General features: G+C 30.8%; 1 protein-coding gene across 4 annotated transcripts in view; it reads left to right on the top strand.

The window, feature by feature from the left end:
- LOC106473020 (3-hydroxyisobutyryl-CoA hydrolase, mitochondrial-like) overlaps window positions 1–20523 on the top strand; it is a 47233-nt gene extending 26710 nt beyond the window's left edge. The window contains exons 5-10 of one of the 4 annotated variants that reach the window (XM_022401529.1): window positions 8213–8291; window positions 13880–14025; window positions 16114–16200; window positions 18309–18461; window positions 19155–19297; window positions 20119–20523. In XM_022401529.1, coding sequence (XP_022257237.1) covers window positions 8213–8291; window positions 13880–14025; window positions 16114–16200; window positions 18309–18461; window positions 19155–19297; window positions 20119–20128 — 618 coding nt within the window. In that variant the 3' untranslated portion in view covers window positions 20129–20523. Of the gene's footprint in view, window positions 1–8212; window positions 8292–13879; window positions 14026–16113; window positions 16201–18308; window positions 18466–19154; window positions 19298–20118 lie in introns of all 4 variants that reach the window. The other 3 variants (XM_022401528.1, XM_022401531.1, XM_022401530.1) reach the window with 3 other exon arrangements.
- Window positions 20524–21429: the final 906 nt, after the last annotated feature.

Here is a 21429-nt window from a genome sequence, read left to right as displayed (position 1 = left end):
GAATGTCTCTCTTCTCTGTCCATCTGAGAATTGGTATGAATCTTACCTCACTTGTTCCATCCTTTATACCCCACAATCTTGCCCAAAGCAAGTTAAATCTTACTTTCTCTCCACCTACGTCAATGCGCCCCCATCTCAGATCCATATATAAGCTCCCCATTATTACTTCCTATTCACTTTTCTCAATGGCAGAATGTTACGACCACAGTTTTACATACTTACTGTGTACTGTGTGTTTTTCTTATGTGTTGAATGGCTTTATTTATACCTATGCTTTAAACGATGCCTTTTTTAGAACTGTCTTGGGTTTGGAGTTTAATGTCTATTTTCTTTATTTTACAAAATAATGAAAATGAAATTTTGAAGTATTAGTTTTTCAAAGTAATTTCAGTAATATTTTATGTTTAATTCTCTTCTTTTTCAGGGACACTTTTGTTATTTCCATTTGGATCCCACTCAGTGGCAGGTGTTGCCTGGTTGGGTATGCTTCCTTTCAAATGCACTAGCTACCAGTCAACTGACAAAACTTTCCTGGTAGCAGTAAGCTCTTTTGAGATGGGGTGTTCCATAAGACCACTTTTTGCACTTTCTGGGTGGTAAAAAATTCTAACACAAAAACAAGTACACTACTGGACTGCCACTCATGGACTAACATAAGTAAAGAATAAAGCTTAAGGGGATTTTTTCCATCACTGTATACCTAGATTGAACAAATCGAAGTTGGTTTGCTTTTCAAAATAGGGAACATGATTCATCTATTGCGCTGTCTCTGGAACATCATTCCTAGGGACTTCCCAATGCGAGCATCCCCCCATTTCTCCTAGTGGAGCATGGGAGTCCATATCACTCCCAGTTTCCAGTTACTGGAGTGGTGGACAGAGGTTTATTCCTCCTGAATGATGTTTGAACTCATTCCACTCTTGGAGAAGAGGATTCCCTCCTTCCTGGATGGTTTCACAGATGGATGGTAGGAACAGGACCAACCTATGCGGGAACTTCCTCATAATTCCAGTTCAGAGATGACTCTTCGCTATCTGGCTGAGTTGAGCAAGGCCCTTCTCTTTGATTATTCTCTTATTTTTAATGATCATGGAAGAGGGTCCCCAACTCCTTGTAATTCCAGGTTTGGGAGGTGTTGCCTTGCCTCTCGGGTTGGGGAGTTGGGATTTCAGTTTGAAATCTCAGGCCAGGTAATCTCTGTTTCTTCAGGTTGAGTAAGGCATGGCAGGTCCTCTAGTTCGAAGTTTGGGTTTGTTGCATTTTGCACTTCTTCAGGTTTGCTCACTTTTGTGTTGCTTGCCTTCTCTTTGTAATTCTGGTGGCTTGACATGCAACATTCTGTAACTTTCAAGTTGGATTTCAATAATACCTTATTATTAAATAAGACAAAAAAAAAGCGGTCTTCGTGCCCTAGCCACTATGCCTTCAATCTAGATTTGGATCCACAGCTTTATCATTTCAATGATGAGGCATAGGGCCTCATCTGTCTGGTAGGGGCCTGGACAAATTCATGTTCTTCTAATGATGTTAGGGTTTTGCCTCTGTGGCCAGTCGGCCTTTACCACCCAAAAATTATATTTCTTATTGTCCGGGGGGGAAGATCATACCTGCTCCAGAAGTAATGCAGACCTCACTAGCGTGCTATTACTATATCTCATTTTTACACACTTCTTTTCTATGCAGATGCTTTATGTGTGGATCTTGCTCTCACTGGCCCCTCCACCTTGTCATTGTGGGATTCTAGCTGTAGTGTGAGAAGAGGCAAGTATGTTTTGGAAGTTAACATTTTCCTATACAGAAAGTGTATTTCTGATAATATACTTCCTCTTACACTCTCCTGCCCTTCCTCCCCACGAAATGGCTGGTTTTAGGTCTGCTAGTTCAACCATCTTGAAAAGTGAAGAGAAAGTAATAACAAGGAGCTTATATACGGATTTTGGATAGAGGCGCATTGACTTTGGTGGAGAGAATTACAAGATTTAACTTGCTTTGGGCAATATAGTGGGGTATAAAGGCTGTAGCGAGCGAGGTAAGATTCATACCAATGCTTAGATGCACAGAGAAGAGAAACTTACCTCCAGATAAAGCTATAGTGTGAGAAGAGGCAAGTATTAGCAGAAATACATTTTTGGTATAGGAAAATGTTAACATTAGTTAAATTAACTTTGAACCTTAAACAATGAATTAGAAAACTTACATTTCTTCTAACATTGCAGCTTGTATAAGCTACTTACCTAGTCACCGCCTTAGGAAGAAAAGGTTTAGGAGTGACAAGAAGCTTCCTCCATTATCCATACTTGTAAATAGACTACTGCCTAATCCAATGAGAATTCTGAAAAACACACAATGGCATAAAAATAACTTTCATAAATGCATGAGGATGACTGGACAAGTGAAAATATGCTAACATTAGCATTCAGATAATGGAATAGTTTTGGGAATAAGCAAAATTACAAGTGTTAGATGCTTTTTTATGTGAACCTCACAAAAAACATGCTTGCTTTGCCTTGTGCTTTGCTTTGAGGCTGGTGTAGTATGGCCAACACAAAATCTTCCTGCCCTCCAATTCACGTGTTGTGTTAGATTTCCTTAAGTTTCTTTGTTTATACTTGATAAGATTTATCATGCATAATAGAAAATAGTTTAGTATATCCCTTTGAAGATGTATGAAAACACTCACATATTACTTTTTTTGTAAATGTTTATTATTAAAAAAAAGGGTTATATTTATAACCTGAAGTACCAAAACAAAATCAAATTGTTACATTCTTTGTAACAGGCACTATCCAGATTCCTTATGTAGCTTTAATTCCTTCATATGTGAAAGGATTATTAACTTGTATAACTCTATGAACATGCAATCCATTTAAATATATATATACAAAAACATGACCACATATATGCTGTTTGTATATCTAAGTGCGTTTAACATATCAAGTTCAGCTACTTTCAAATAAATGTACTTACCCCTCCCATGGTTATCCCATCTATCAAAAGTTGTGTTATTTCTTGCTATGTGGGAAGTCAGTATACTGATTCTTCATTTTTTAAATGCTGAAAAGGAAGGAGAGTATTTATATTCTTTCACAAAGTAAGTACTTTCAAATTACAACTAGTTTTTGTACTATTCATTACTGGTTTAGTCCACACATTGAATCACATTGAGTGAGTAATTTTTTGTTTCTACCTGTTAAAATTCTCATTGTGAAGAACTCTACAAAATATTTGGGTGAAATCACTCTTTTATTTTAAATCAAAATATGTTAGGAACCCCCGTAACTATTTTGAGATGAATTACAATGTTGATGGTATCTTTGTTTAACTCGTATGTTACTAGGAATTCCATAACCAACAAAATTATGAGTACAGAAGCAATTTGATGTAAACAGTATAGAAAAAAGTTGTTTAAAAAAATAATGGGGTTATTGTAGGCCCTACCTGTAATTATTTGTTTGTTTTGGAAATTTGAGCAAACCTACTAAGGGACTATCTGTACTAGCCATCCCTAATTTTGAACTGATAATCTAAAAGGAATGTAGCTAGTCAACAGTATCCACCACCATATCTTGGGTTACTCTACTCCAATATTGGGATTTGATGTCATATTCATAGTGCATCCATGGCCACAAAGCATTGCATAAAGTTTTGCATGAAATGAGATGTGAACCATGTACCTCTGATTCATGATTGAATACACTCTCCACTAGGCCATACCCAACCCACCATTAATTTTAGGAAGAACTACAAACTTAAGAAAATATATCTTTTATTAAAGACATTTTTAAACCCATGAAACAGTACTTTATGTAATTGATTGATTTTTTTTCTGTATGAAAACATTGCAAGCTATATAATTATTTTACAAAATCTTAACTTTACAATGTATGTATGTGAGTGAGGAGGATGGATTCTTGCAACCTATAAGAGTTTCATGCAGGCCTCATAATTATTGTGCAAAAATTCTGAGCAATGTAACGAAAGTGAGAGAACTGCTATAATTCGTAAGTTTTGTGCTTCTGCATTAGGTACATTGTACAATAATTGATTTTTGAAGCAATCATAAATAACATATCGCCAGTTGTAAAAGGGGAGTATGAGAGTTTATAATTCTTATTTTTTCTGATAACATACAACAAACACTTTGACATACTGTAAATTTCAGAATACACAGTAGTTACAAGAAGAGGATTTTATTATCTATTACTGTGGTTTCCAGACTTTTGGTAATCACAGGCCTGTAAAATTCCAAAAATATTTTCGGGGACTGATATTCCAAATAAAATATCTTTTAATTACATAAGTAAAATAATATGATATTTACAACAAAAACAGTTTATTTCAAAAAGAAAAAAAAAAGTTTCTATTAGTGGATATATATGGAAAAGGCTTTTAGTGGGAATTTGTTACAGACCACCAAATGATACTGATGAAATTAATGAGAAACTTTACAATGAGATTAAGATTTCATCTTTTAATGAAGTCATAATTATGGGTGATTTTAATTTTAGGCATATAGATTGGGAAATTCTAGAGTCAAACCATGAGGGAGAAAGGTTTTTCGAAACTGTTCAGGATGGCTTTCTTCACCAATTAGTCAAGGAACGTACTAGAAACAATGATATTTTAGATTTAATGGTAACCTCAAATATAGAAATGATCGAGATGGTGGAAATTGGGGAACATCTGGGTGCAAGTGATCATTGCTCTATTAGGTTCGATGTTTTGCTGCATGTGGAGATAAGGAATAATGATATTTTGGTTGCAAATTTTGAAGGAATGCAACAAGAATTATCTGTTGTGAATTGGACAGCTGAGTTCTTTGGAGACACTGATCAGATATGGAAAATTTTTAAATATTCAAAGTAAACATATTCTTTATAGAAAAAAAGGGGAGGTGCAAGTAAAAAACCAGTTGGCTCACAAAAAGTTTAAGAGATAAAATTAAATAAAAGCATCATAAATTTAAGAAATTTATATTGACTGGTATGACAGGAGATTTAGAAGATTATAGAAGATCAAGAAAGTTGGTGAAACAGGAAATTAAGACATCAAAAAGGATTTATGAGAAAAGGTTGGCTGAATATGTAAAAATTAACAGTAAGGATTTCTTTAATGTCACAAGTGGGGTACCTCTGGATTCAGTCAAAGGACATTTGCTCTTTTCCATTTACATCAGTGATGTAAATGAAGAAATAGTCAATAAATTACTTAAATTTGCAGATGATATTAAGGTCTTGGGTGTTGCTGGCTGTGAAGAGGATGCTGCTGATTTACAAAATAATTTAAATCATTTAGTGAGTTAGGCAAATAAATGGCAGATGGGTTTTAATTATAATAAGTGCAAGATAATGCATTTGGGGTATAATAATTTGAATTATAAGTATAATTTAGATGGGAATAACCTTAACAGTGTTATGAAAGAAAGAGATCTTGGTGTAATAGTCAATCAGTCTCTAAAGCCATCAAAACTGTGTACTGTTACTAATGGTAGGGCAAATAAGATTTTATGTTGTTTCTTCAGAAATATTGAATACAGTTCTAAAGAGGTTATAATTTCATTGTAAGGTCACTGGTTAGGCCATATTTGGAATATTGTGTTCAGTCTCGGGCTCCTTACCTTAGGAAAGACATTGAATTGTTGGAAATGGTTCAGAGAAGGGTTACAAGGATGGTGTCTGGGATGGAGGGGTTGTCATGTGAGGAGTGATTGAGATCTTCGAAACTGTTTTCTCTTGAAAAACATAATAAAAGTAGAGGGAATCTGATAGAAGTGTTTAAAATTGTAAAAGGAATTAATAGTGTTGATGCATGTTTTTCATACTTAATGGCAAGGATAGTAGGATTAGGGTCACAGATATAAATTTTGGCAAGGTAGGAGTCATCTTCAGCTAAGACAGTTTCATTTAGCTAACAGGGTGGTTGGCATTTGGAATGGGTTGCCTTTGAATGTTGTAGAGGCAGTAAATTTAAGTGCATATAAGAAAATGCTTAATAAATATGTGAATGATAAGGTTTGGCTTTAAGATTTTTTTTTAATTATTTTAATTTAGTTTCGAGGATGGAACAGCCAAGATGGACCAATAGGTCCCATGTTGTCCCAAAACATTATGTTATGTTACGCAACTTTTAGTCGTCAAATATTGAAAGAATCATAAGTATCAGTGCTTTTAACATAATGTGACCCCCAGAAAATTAGTAAAAATAGGTGCTAGGAGATTAAGTCTGGAAGCAATTTGTATATATACGTTGAACTTGTTTTAATATATTATTTTCAAACAAGTAGACAATGTTGGTGTTTGTTTAATTGTTGAAATTTATCGTGAACAAGCCACAGACACCTACTGTAAAGAATCTGGCCGACTGACTGTAGCGATATGGCCTTTGGCTTCCATTTACAAATTGTCAACAGAAGCCATTATATATGACTATTTCAAGCCTTTCAAGCTATAAAATGCTAATGCTTCATCAGAATAATGTAGACTATGTAGAAAATATTAAATGCCATAAGCAGCTGCACTATAACTATATAAGCTTAATATATTTACATAATAAAAATAAGGGGATTGGCCAAACCCTCCCCCCTCTCTTCTGTACATGCATGGATGTAAGTTGGAAGATGCAGTATTTTTTATTATGATAGTAAATACTTCTTTACCCACATCACTACAAGAGGTTTGGATGGGCAAACATATTAATAATTTAACTACTAATTACCATTATAATCTTGATCACAGTAAAAGTCCCTCCATTCTTCCATTTTCATATGAAAATATTAATTTTTTTAAGATATATAATACTTCATTCTTTTGTTAGGTTTCATCACCACCATCACTTTGATAGACAGCTTAAAATAATGTTCTTTTAAGATTTTCTCTTCCTTTACAAACTTGATTACATCATTCTTCCAGATTTGGGAGTACTTACTGACATTTTTGGAAAGAAAATTCTCGCTTTTTAATTTATCCTCAAATTTTACAATAATCTAGTTATCCCATACCTAAATATAAGTAATACCTCCATCTCATTTAAGCACCAAAAACCTGTTAATCCACAATATTCAAAGAATGTGATGAAATTGATATAATGTTTTTCCTTTTAAGTGCTGCATAACTATTGACTATCATACATGTACAACATTGTTTATTTTTTAACCATGTGTAGAATTTAATTAAGTTTACTTAATAAAATTTATATCTATAAATTTATCTTTCTTTATCATATGAATATTTTACACTCGAGTGTTTCTAAACTTTTGATATATAATGGCCATATAATTACTTTGGCATAGGTAGCAACCATGATCAATATCATTTTATCAAATCCAAAAAAATACATAGCTTTTGAATTTAATAAAATCTGTAGGTTTTTTGGTAAAAATCCCTCAAAATATATAGGGAATAAAACTGTGGTTGTGACTTTAAATATCTGCACCACCAATTGTGTACTGTGTATATCAGTAGGTAGGCCTTTTTTACCTCTGAAGTACAATCACTGAATTGATGTACATTGAATGCCTCTACAATTTGTTAAGGTTTGGGATATAAATGTGATAAATAGTTTGCTGCAATTGTGTGAATTTTTGCATGATACACTACAAGTTGATACATTACCTTGGCAACAGTTTCAGTTACAATTATCTAAAATTAATGCCTTTTTTATATTTTTCCAACTCCATTAGTTCCCTGAACCTCTCTTTCAAATTTGTGTGGTACTGTTAATATGGGTGTAACACATCAAAAAATGTTAGTTCCTTAAGTAACAAGAAAAATTAGGTTATAGTATTACACCTTAATTAAATTGCAATGAATATGTTCATTACAAAAAAAATTATATAATTTTAAATACTTTTAACTTTTAATAAGTTACAGATTCCATACTTGGCTGAAACAACGTACTGATGAAACAAGAATTCTAGTACATGACTTTTCTACATTACAGTACTCAGATTTTTCCAAGTTTTTGAAAAAAAAAAGAAGAAATCATAAAAGCACTAAGTTAATCAGCTTTAAAAATTTTTATTACCTTATAGGCTTGTGTTATTGAAAGGAAACTAACTGTATTAGACTTGTAAAGTGTATTAGTTCTGTAATTACCATTGTTACCTGATTTTTAAATGAAGTATTAGTCAGTTCCTTGATATATAGAGGGTTATACTTAATAAACATATTAAATATGGCAGTATTTTGTATCTTTTTTTGTTGTTTTTTTACAGGGTGCAGGATTGTCTGTTCATGGACATTTTAGAGTAGCTACAGAGAGAACAGTTTTTGCAATGCCAGAAGCTGCCATTGGTATGCATCATATGCATGTCAAGTAACTATATAACATTCTATTATTTTTCTGCTACTTTTTCCTATACAATAAAAAGAAAGCTTGTAACTGTAAAAATGAATGAGCTGGAAGTTAGTTTTAATTTTACATTTCTCTTTTTTACTATTATTACAACAAAAAATAGTACATCTGTGTTTTTAAAACAATTCATTATGTGTATTTGGAGAATTTAAAAAAAATATTCTTTCATTCATATAACTTCATACATTGTATGTATAAATAAATTCTGTGTATTTCATAGTTTAGTATATATATATAGACGGCTGATATGGGTACTAAAAACTTTTGTTTAAAAAACACGAAACAAGTAACAATGTTTCGACTTCCTTAGGTCATCATCAGGAGGTTGAAATGTTGTTACATGTTTTGTGTTTTCAAATATACGTTTTAGTACCCATATCAGCCATCTCTACTATATATATATATATTGTTACGACAGCGGAAGTCACGTGACGCTGGTAGCACGTGATGAGTTTCTAGAAGGATCGGGGAACATCACGAATAATCCAGTATTTGTTAGGCGCCCTCTATTTTAGTATATAAGCCGCCAATTAACTGAATTGCAGGCAGAGAGATATAGAGACAGATAATCGAGTCAAGCCTTAAGTAAAGTGCGTGAATCGTTGTGAATTCTAGCGTGTGTTTAAGTTAAAGTGACTGTGGAAACTAAGTGTATTGCAAAGTTGAATTGAGAAAGAATAAACTAGTTTTTATTTATGAAAAGACTTGTATCGCTGAAGTTTCTCGAGAAGAATTTTTACGGGAAATTAACAAACGACCAGAGACGTAACAATATATATATATATTTACTTCAAGTGAATTCCTCATCATCATGAATAGTTTGGTAAGATTATTAGATTCTGTATATTCATGTCACCAGATTTGCCTCATGTTTATGAAATAATATATTTACAGGCCTTGCATTTCAAAAAAGCTTTGATTTCATCTACAAGCTAGCATGATTTTGATAAGCCTGATTTTACAAAGAAATAAAAAATAGAGTAAACAAGCACAGTTAAACTGTTTTGGATAGTTTGGCATTCTAGATTTAAAGCAAGATACATACAGGTAAATGCATTGCAAGTATACCTCAACCAGAATTAATCTGTTTCTGTATTTAATAGATTTTCGTAAAATAAAAAATGACTTTTTGGTATACAAGTACAACATATACTAGTCACCCTTATCTAGTGTATATATTTCAGTATTCTACAAAATTTATACTTTTTCTAAACTTCTAATTTTGAACATTCTGAATTTGATCAAACTTGTGTGCTAATTCAACCCTTGGTTTACTTGTCATAACAGAACTTGCTAAGGAAGCTATCTATTGCATAATATTTTCAAAATGAGATCCAAAACTCGAGTACTTTTGAATAGTTCACTATTCTTCTTCTTTATTCTCCTTCTGTAGGTGATCCTGTTTGCTAACTACTTAACATGAAATTAAAGTATAGTTTCTTTTATTCTCTAATCTAGATTGTTTATGTTTTGTCAAAATATATTAATAATTTTGGTGAAATTGTTATCAAGTTTAGCAAAATTAAACTGAAGAATTAATTATATATTTATAGTCCCCAAAAATTTTAGATAATACTAAAGTTCCCCAGAAGGTATATTTTATGCGATACAGAAACTGATCCAATATAATAAACTAACTAGAACTTTCTCTTGTAACCACTGAAAGATTATCCAGATATCTTCCTTAATATTTTTTAAATCATGTTTAAAAATGTATTGAAAAGAAAATGAAAGTAGCATAGATTTTTTAAGTGCTCAAATACCTGGATTATCCCAACAATGTTGTTACTATATTTTAGCAACAAGCACAAAACTGCAACCCAAAATAATAAGAATCCCAAACATGTTAAAACTCTTCCTGTAATTTGTATTATTTTTTTCAGTAAATTTTTGCTAGGTTAGTAGATTTTTTAACAGACAGTGAAACTGCTTTTATTGATCAAGAGTAAAATATATCCAAATCATATCTTCTCTCACACTACAGCTATTACTCGACTGCCAGGGTTTCTTCTTTTGCCCTTCTAAGCATTGGTCTGATTTTTTCTCGCTAGTCTTTTATACCCCACTTAATTGCCCTTGGTGATATTTGTCTCATGACACTCTCTACCTACGTCAAGGAATATTACTGTCAGATATAAAAAATACAGCTTCTTTCAATATTGAAAAAGTAATGGATAATTGACACTTTTGGGGAATCAGCCTGAAAATTAATTGTGCAGCAAAAGGGGTTAAAGAACTTTTCTTCAGTGTGAGTTCTGATAGATAAATAAGTTTTGCAGTATCAAGAAAACTTGGAACTTTCAGTTTAACAATATTATCAGTATTCCTATCAGTGTGACAAATGTGTAAAACTTTGTTTTAAACCTTTTACAAAATTTAATTATGAATGAAATTTTATGTTCAAGGAAAAAAACAAATCAACTCGTAGTGTTGAAGTTACCATGTTTAAGGATTTGTTGAAAATTATATTAGTCAAATTAAACAAAAATGCTATGAAGTTCTGTTCATTAAGACAAAGCATTAATTTACCAGAATTATTAAAATAATGTGATATAGCTGATGAAAGACTTTTTTTAATTTTATCAATAATGAGGCTGGTGAAAAAAAAAGCAAAATTTTGTTTTGTTTTTAATGCTTTTTCTTTCTTTTTCATACAATCTGGTCAAGTGCACATGTCATTGTCATTTATAGTGTTACATTCAAAATATAATTGAACAACTTTATTATCAATGCATGTCAATACACATGGCAAGAAAACACAGTTTGTAATTTAAATTTGTTTACTATTTAAATTTTAACTTCATAATTTCAAAAAGGCATCTCGTACTTCATTTTTTCTCTGTTATGTGATGTGTCCAAGCTAAAATTTCTCCACTTCATTATTTTTTAACTTCTGAAATAGGCTGTTTTAATATCAGTCAGTTACAGACACAAACTATACGTAATAGCAAGCAAGAATATAAAATTTGAACCTTCTGTCTTCATGATTTGTTGAGATATCAATAAATTTGTGAAACTAACCCAAAAAGCCCTTCCCTCTTCTAGATTATTTGCTCATCAACTTTATATTGTTCATGTGCATGTATCCAAAAGAAAGAGCAGGTCCTCCTCTTTATAGGTCTTATAATTCTGCAAACATTTTTCCCATCATAAAACATTAAGTGAGAATTGCTTGATTTGTGTTGTTCAGGTTTGGTGCTCTGAACAGTAACGGTATTTTTTAACTTAATTATAGCTTATGTAGAAAGCTGGATAGATTATAGTAGTTTTGGAACTTTCTAATTCTTTGTATTCTGAGATGCATATTTGAAAACTATTTGAAACTTTTATTTGGACACCCAAATTTGTGAGACTCAACTAGCCTTAGGGAAGAACATCAAATATTTTTTACTTGAGTGCAAATGGCTTAAGTCAGTGTTTTTCAAACTTTAAATATTGGTGCCACCAAACTCGGCAAACTTTCAGCTGCACCTCCCCCTTCACATTAAAATAATTTTCACAAATGATAGCAAAATCAACATTTTCTTTTCCTGTTTTTAATAACTTTTTTAAAATGAAAAAATGCTTGTAAGGAGTAAGTAAATTCGAGAAAGAAAAAGTTTTGGGAGCAAAGTGATAGTTTTGTTAGGCTATTGTCATCTCCAACGCTTCTGTTTTTTTCCACTGTTATTTTTGGGCTCTCCCAAAAGGCTGTGCCCCACAGTTTGGAAAACACTGACCTAAGTACTACAACTCCTTGTTTTGTATGTACATCTTTTGTTTTTATTATTATATAAATTTTAAAATTCTCAGTTTAATCTAACAAAATGTTAGTAAAATAAAATGTCTAAAGTTTTACTGGCTCTATTACACTGTGAAACATGACCCTCAGATCACCTGCTACTTACATTAGTTCTCTGGGAAACAGCTGGGCTCCCACTATGATTTATTGCTTTCGATGTAAGGATTACTGCTGCAGTAGGTACAAATAAAGTACAGCAATAATACCATAAAATTAAAAGAAAACATATGAAAAGATTAACAGTTGAAATTGTTAAGATAATTAATTTGGAACTTTCTGATTGATACTGCTGTCAGTGCAGAGGAAGATATGGTATAATTCATTGATTTCTAATTTTCTAACTTTTCCTTTGACTGTACATTAATGATTTCTTTACAGTTAGTGTTAGGGTAGAGAAAATAAGAGATGAAATATAAAGCCATTAAAAGGTTTACTGAAAAAAACTTGTTATGAATTTAGGAGGTTAAAGAGATTATCCAAATGAAATGTGAAGATCACCTTTCACTTAGACTGACTCAGTAAAGGCTTTCCAAATTGACTGACAAATCTTTAGTAGAAATACTTTACTAAAAACTGTTTGTTTGTTTTTATGTACAACAAACTTAATGTTTACTTAAAGCATACCAAGCTTTTGTAAAGCTATATTAAGAGTTATAGTATGTATTGTTTCACAGTTCTAAAGTTTGTCAAACTGATGAACTTTGTTCTTATAGAATTAAAATTAAGCTAATTTTACAAAATGAGAAAATAGATTTGAAGACATAATCTGTAAATGCATAAGAAACTTAAAGAGGGTCACTATAAACAACTGAACAAGATATAAAATTGAAAACATTACGTGCTTCAGTTTTTACATAGCAAATATATCCTCACTTCTGTTGATAATGTTACCAACAATTTTAATTTTACTGTTATTTATAAAAAAAATATTGTGCAGAGAACTAAACCTTAACTTACAAACACAAAATACGTAATGCAGTCTTTTCATTTTCTGCATGCAGTTGAACGTGACTCATAGGCACATGTGCAAATCTAATTATGCTTGCTGTTTGTTGTATGCACGAAAGACCACATTAGTCACACTTCACATTATAATTTCTAGTACTCCTGAGGAAAGCAGAAATATGTTATCTTCAAAAATGTGTTGAGCATTCATACAACTTATAAGTAGAATAAAAACTATGTCCAGTACAAAATAAGAGCAGATTTTTGTCTATTGCTAGTGTTCATACTCACCAATAGGTTTCTTTTTTGTGCAGTTTACACGCAGCAAAACAAGATTCTGTACTTATAATTAAGATATTAAGAAATTACATTTCTGTGTTTCAAGTAGTAAGTTGTAGAGAGGAATAAAGAGAATTTAAGAAATTAAAAACAATATCAACATTACAATGTATATAGCTACCACAAAATGATAAATAGCTTTCTTTGGTTAACAGTCATGCTGGCAAGAAGTATATGCTGCAGTCAAAATTATCACAGAATGCATTTATGTATGTTTACTCATGGTGTTTATTAATTATACTACAGCTACTAAATAAGGCCATTTCAGCTTCTCATTGCTGAGAGAACAGTATCTGTCTTATGCTTTTATAATGCACTATTAATGCATGCTTTACCAATAGGATTCTAGCTTAAAGAGAAGCTTGATTGAAAGAAAACAGGTCTCTTAGTTGTAAGCAGTGTTCAAAGCCCTGTTTATATGTTCTTGAACAGCCATTAACTTTCAGTACTTTTTGTATATAGGATTTTTTGCAAGTGTGGGTGGAAGTCATTTTCTTCCTCGTCTTCAGGGTAAATTAGGCCTATATCTTGCTTTGACAGGCTGTCGACTTACTGGGCATGATGTGGTCAAAGCTGGAGTAGCAACACATTTTGTGGACAGTGGCAGAGTATGTGTTCTAAATTATTAAGGATATTAAATATATTACTAGGATTCTGCTTATTGTTACTATATTATTTTGGCCCACATTTTCCTGAGACTCCAAAACAGCATATATAACAATACTTCCAGTATTATCTTGAGATACAAAAACTTTGTTTGTAAGTTCTTATCCTCCTCTTTTTAAAAAGATCCAATATTTCATTTATGCTTTTTCCAGTTATTTTTAGTTATCACAGATAGATCCTGATAAATCAGAATATCTAAGTGTACATTTTTAACTCTTAATGAAACAGATAGATTCTGTAATATAAACAGTGCTATGTAGATCTGTTTGTAAAATCTGAAAAAAATAATCATTACCCTGTTTACAAAACATTTGTGATGTTGATTACATGCCTACCCTCGCTGCAAGAAATAATATTAATAAGTGGAAGATTAAAAATCTGATGTGCATACCTGTATCTAATTATGCAAACATTCAATCTGTCATAAAAATTCCTTGACTGAAAATAAGATTACTGTTTTGAAATGTTTTAGCATCATACTAGGACATTTTGTTTTCAGGAACATTCAATTATTGAAGATAACAACGAAACATTATATAAGTAAACCATAACTTTCATGCATTCTGATACATTTGATCGTTGAAGATGAGAATGGAACATCATGCAAATTTATTTAAGTGTAGTATTTTTGTACATTTAAATACACTTAATGAAAATATGAGTTGTTTCTTCAGAATTTTTGTGCAAAGCTACATAAATTGCTATCCAAATGTAGCATTCCTAATTTTGACCTGATAAGCTAGAGGGTGTCAGCAGCTAGTCAACAGCAATTCTTGAGCATCATTGTCTGACCAAATAGTGTGATTTGATTATCGCTTATAGTGCATTCAGGACCTGAAAGTGCAGATAAAGTTTTTGCAGCAAAATCCACAAATTGTTAGATTCACAGTCTCAACATTCTAATCACGAGGCCATCTACTAGAAAAATTGAAAAATAAACAAAATTAACAATAATTGTTTGTAATTCAACTTGTAAGAAAACCCTAATACTTAAGAAACCATAAAAGCAAAGACAGAAGTGTGTAGAGTTTGAAGTAACTCTGGGTTGGCTTGGCAAAAACATGTACAAACATAGTATTAATTCTGAAGGGATTATATCTTATAACTTCATTGTAAACATGCAAAACTAAAGAAAATGTCTGTCAGGAAAGATGAGAAATAAAAAAACAACCTTAGTTTTGACTTAGACCCCTTCTTTAGACAGTTTCCTCAGGTGTCCATATTATTGAGTAATGCCTAAAGTGTAAGGTTTAAGGTTACTGCAGAATTTGTTTTTAAGTTTATTATTTATTATTATTTTTATTATTTATTGTGAAATTCTTAATTTACAGTAAAATGGACCAATACATAAATATGTGCAGCAGATTTTTTGTATACATTTAATTTAAATATGAGTAAAACTTATTAATAAAAAGAAATAAGTAGCATGTATATTAAGTACTTTTTCATATGATGATGATTATAAATTTTACTAAAAGTATAACACATCTGACTCTTCCCATGAATGTATATATTTTGACCTTGTATAAATCTACACATCTTAAAAAGTTCTGAGAAACATAAAATCATGGAATAAGAAACATTTCTGCAGCTGTAATAAATATCCCCCTAGAAAGTTAAAACATCAAGTAATATATGTTGGTTTTGAACAGTGTGGCTACAAGCAAGTCATAAGTTTCAAGATGTGCAAGAGTAGACAAAATGATAAATGAGACTAACAAATTTATGTCAGAAATATTGTCCATAAATTCATTATCATCATTTACTTTGTTTGGGAACTCCTTTTTTTTAAGCAACTGTATGCAAATTGTTTTATAACACTGCACCTTCCTTATTCATTTTACTAAGTTAGTATGAAGGAACTCACAAAAGGCTGGAGTAGAGGAAGTGTATTGTTTTTAATGGGGACTATTGAGTTGTGATACTTAGCTGGTTATATCTTTATCACTATTGGTTTATGTTTAATGGCTATACACGTAAACTGTTATGGGTGACATATACAAAATAAAAATCATGTTTCTTTTGCACAGATAAACACTATAGAAGAGAAGCTTTTAAAGATGGAATCTCCTTCATTTCAAGAAATTGACAAGTTGTTGTGCAAAAACCAGGAACAAGTAATGAATAATTTTTTTCTACATTTGATTAATACATCTTTATAGAATACATTAAAATATTTTTACTTGAAACATTACTGTTGGAAATCCTTTCAAGAGAATCACAAAATAAAAGCTAGTTAGTTAGTTAAGTTTTCAGCCACTTTATACAATCAGTTGGACTGTTTAAAAGATGCTATTATCTAACTTTTGAAATAACCCATCAGTAAAAATTAGAAATTGTTTTTTAAGCAGCTATTTTTAAGAGACATACAGGATTTTGAAAGAATGACTTCATTTTTAAAAAAATATATGTTATTTAGACATAATAGAATATTTACATTATGTGTCGATTCTCAGTGAAATATTATCTACTGTAGTCCAGTTAACATTTTGATGTTTTATTTTTATAATTTAAAGGAAATATCAAAAATCTTTGAAATTAAAGAAAATTTCATATTATATGGAGTTTAAGTAGTCCATTTACTTCCTCTTGTAATCGCTGAAAGATCATCCAGATATCTTCATTTATATGTTTTAAAATGTGTGGAAAAGAAAATGGAAGTAGCATACTTTTTTTAAGTGCTCAAATACCTGGGTTATCCCAACACTGTTGTGAATATGCAATTGCAACAAGCACAAAACTGTAACCCAAAATAAGAAGAATACACGACATGTTAAAAATATATCCTGCAATTTTTTCAGTATATTTTTTTTCTAAGTTAATGGATTTTTAACTTATAGATAGTGAAACTGCTTTCATTGATCAAAGCCCCCCCCCCCCACTGTGTAGCTTTGTGCTTAACTTCAAACAAACATTCATACGTTGATCCTGATTAAAATATTTTTCTTAAGAGCTTGTCAACTTTATGAAGGTTAGTGAAACATGAGTTCTGCCAACCTGAATTAATTGTTTTTTTGACTCAGTGTTGTTGATGCCATAATTTACCATATTTTTCAGACTGTAGTGTCAGTTTTTCTACAAAGATTTCACATCTACTTATGATAAAAACTACTAGTTGTTTCATTTTGACTAGTAAATGAGAAATAAGTCCTAATAATTTATCTTAAATAACCAAATTTACATGCATATAATACAATTTGTCTGACTATTTATTAGACTGATTTATTACATAGTGGTGTAGCAAATATCTAAAGTATTATTGGCTGCTATGATAATGGAAGAACTAAAATTAGTAACTTTCTCAGCCTTGAAACATCTTAGGAGGAAAATGTATATGAACTTTTTTTTTTATGAGAAACACATGAAAAAATGAGTTTACATTTTATTTGTCTATAAAGATAAAAAGTATAAACAATACTTTTTTCTGTTGGAGTTCACTGGAACCCAAGTTTCTACTTCAAAAAACATTTTGTTTTAAGACATAATCATAATAAACACTAAGTTAATTTATTTTTTAATTTCAATGCACCACTACCAGACTAACATTATATATGAGCATTAGTAACTTAATTTAAAAATATAAAAAGAAAAGTCATATAAAAATTTCATCCATCAGATCACAATAAATCATAGACAACTTAATTATAACAAAGAAGAATTTTTTAAATCAGATAACAAGCTTGTGTCTTAAGTTTCCAACAAGTAGACAATCTCAGCCCTTAATAATTTTAAAATGCATACCATTATATAAGACCTAGTTTTATTCTCTAGTGAAAATAAATTCAAATGTTTTAGTTTCTTATTATAAGTATTATATGCCCTTTTTTTCTGTTATTTCATTTAAAAAGAAAGAACCATGTAAAGTCTAATGTGGCTTCTTTCTTGTTCTTTAAAAATGTATTTGCATTAAAAAAGAGCATTTTTTAAGTTATTTTTACATATAAGTTTGTAAGTGTCCATTTTGTAAATGGAGAATCATTACATGCTGTATAGTATTGAGATCAAGTAAGAGTTCACAAAAATATTTTCTTAAGATTTAAATGAAAATACAAACTTGCATTTCCCAGAACACGAAGTTCCCAGCGTTTTTTATAGCATTTTAAATTCTATACAAACACGAACATTAGATCCATGACATCTTTTTTAATATTTCTCTTTGGTAATTCTTCATATAACTGCATCTTACTCAGTATGTGAATAAACTTAGGAGTGTTGTATCTTTTAGTCACCAATCAAAGATGGGGACCTAAGCTTCCAGTTGCTTTTGAGTAAAATCAACACACAGTTTGATGGTGGGAGTTTGAATGCAATCATAGAAAACCTAAGAAGAGATAAATCTGAATGGGCTAACCAGCATCTACAGACCCTGTTTAAAATGGCAAGTCAGTGAACATACATAGTCAGATTTTGCATAATAAATTGTGACTAAAAATAGGCAAAGTAATGATAATTAGTAAAATTGTACATTATAAAGATTACAAATTAATCGAACAGTGACTTCATCATATACTTGCTTTATGTAAGGTTTTAATTGTTTTTTTTTAAAGAAATGAATAATTTTCTATTTTCATGGGGAATTATGATATAGTTCTTTTGATATCTCCTGCCAAAATGTATAGTTACAAAAAAAATTGATCGTTATGATTGGCATAACTACTACAGTACTTAGTTCACCAGTGAACTAAGTATCTTACATCAATCAAGGTTTAGTTTAACAAATGAAAATAAATGATAAAAACTTTTCAGAGATCATAATAATTCAAAAACAAAACTAGCAGCTTATCAATACAGTCATAAATCACTGAGATGTTAAATAATTTAATCTTATGATGGAATAATGAGACGGAAAAAAGTTTTCTTCACAGTACAAAAAAAATATGGCGAACACTTTGGTTTGGTTTAAAAACAACTGCTTTGTATAACATTTGATTTGCAGAAGCTAAATGGTAGTTACATTATTATGTAAAGTCTTCTTGATAGCTTAAATAGTTTATCATCACAGGTGGAACAGTGAGAAGTCTGCATATAGTCTCACTTACTTATTTAAGATAATTCATTATGTTCTATCTAGTCACCCACATCCCTCAAAATAATCTTCCATCAGCTAGAGCTTGGAAAAAACATGAGTCTTCAGGAGTGCCTAAAGATGGAGTACAGAATTTCTCAAAGAGTTATGAAGAATCAGGACTTCTTTGAAGGAGTGAGGGCATGTAAGTATGTAATTTTCTTATTTGGAATTCTCATGGTATAAATCCTGTTTGTTATGACATTTTGCAAGAGATCAGTATACATTACTTGACTCTTTGCCATTTGTTCCTGTGAATTTAAGGTGTCAAAAGTTTTAAGTTGTCCATCTTCTTTGAAGTAATAATTAATCTGCTGTTTGTTGATTTCTGTACAAAATATTAGAGAAATTAAATCATTCACTATATTTCATAAAGGTAACAAAACATTCACTTTGACTGGACATTGCAGCTTAAGTAACGTGTCTGTCTGTTGTGACTTATGTGAAAATATCAAACTGTTTTGTTTTTGTGGTAGTTTCAAAGCAAATCCATTATCAGTTAATTGTGACATCTCTGAGAAATTTTATTTTGTTAAAACTACTATGAAAAAAGTAAACATATATTAATAATGAATGTAATAGATTATGGTTCATGAAATTTTCTGTCTAAAGATCAGTCGAAATAACATTGTTTTTCTTAGTCTAAAATAACCGTGAAGTTGAACTTATAAAGCAATTCTCAATAACTGGTTTCAAAGTATCATCAGCCATTATCATGAAGCTGAAGTAAAATCTCTAACTCTAGTTGTGTAACTAATAAAAACAAAATCTAACATAAACACGTATTTTTTAATGTTTGTAATAAAGTATATGTTTTCTTCCCTTTTTTACTTTTTTGATAAAATGTTGTAAAAATTACAATGTAAAGAATTGTGTAACCCAATGTAGGTGAAACTGACTTAATTTAGTGTGATGTAACTTGTTGGCTTTCAGTTTTTAGAAGAAAAAAATTTACTCTTTATGCTTTCAGTTTTGATTGACAAAGATAACAAGCCTATGTGGATGCCAGCAACAGTAGAAGAAGTTAGTGACAATGTCCTTAAATCTTATTTTGCAGCCCTTCCTAAGGATAAAGAGCTTGTGTTTTTTTAGCTAGAGTATGATATTCATAAGTGTTATTGCAGATAATAAGCTACATATGTCTAGTGTGCTCTGTAGAATCTGGGACAAAATAATTAATCATGTGCTTCTGAAGTTTTTGGTAACTAGTTTTGATAGACTCAAGTTCTTCAACATGGACTGTCTGTTGAATTTAAAATTTTGAAGTTTTCATTTAAGTTCATCTAGATATTTGAACTTTGTGCTGTTTTATCTTATATTTGTTAAAATGCAATTTGATGTTTCAAGACTCTTTTATATATATATATTTGTTGAAAGTAATAGCATAATTTGATTTGTTGTAATAAATTATATTAAATATATGAGTGATGTTGAGGTGGTTTGATTTAGTACACTAGTTTTACACTTGTTAAACTTGTGGGAAAACTAGTTTATCATTAATACAGAAGTGATAGTATGTTAAAGAAGGTGTTGTTTGTTTTCAGGAAATTTTGTGAAAAACTTATTAAACATGTAAAGAAAAAATCTAAAATTATGAATTGTGATATCTAATCACAGATGGTATATTCAATAATTTTTGAACCAATACTTTTTTTTTTTGGCACACTGATTTTGAATATTGATACTGTTATGATTCCATAATAACTATGATGACTATTCAATGGAGATAAATATTACACATTGCTACAAATCTATCATAAAATTTTCACAAAATCAAATTTGTGTGTAACATGACATCTCACAATCAGATCTGTGGACTTACAACGCTAGAAACCAGGTTTAGATACCGTGGTGGTCAGAGCACAGACAGCCCTATGTATAGTGATTAACTTGAAACAAAAAGAATGATACGAGTTCAATTCATATTACAGAAAAAATCCTTTAAAAGTTATGTAGCACACTTCAACGTCACCACATAATAATAATAATACAAGAATCTGCTATCATGAAATATTATATATATATACATGCAGGAAAACCTTTTACAAAAATAGAAAATACAATTGATTAAAAAAGCAAAATAATCTCTTGACAAAAAATTTTTTTATAATTTTCCTAAATGAAAATGTATTTCCCTCCTCCGAAGATTAGCTTTTCTCGTTTCGTGCTGCCCTCTATATGCGAACTTTTTTCAGAAACACATGGCAGAAGCCTTCATCCTCCCTCTGTTGGGACACGTCTCTCATGCGTCATCTCTCCGCCAATAGGAGAGTACCACTAT

This window comes from Limulus polyphemus, unplaced genomic scaffold (genome assembly GCF_000517525.1).
Source record: "Limulus polyphemus unplaced genomic scaffold, Limulus_polyphemus-2.1.2 Scaffold5817, whole genome shotgun sequence".
NCBI classification, from domain to species: domain Eukaryota; kingdom Metazoa; phylum Arthropoda; class Merostomata; order Xiphosura; family Limulidae; genus Limulus; species Limulus polyphemus.
This window is presented reverse-complemented; position numbering and strand designations above follow the sequence as displayed.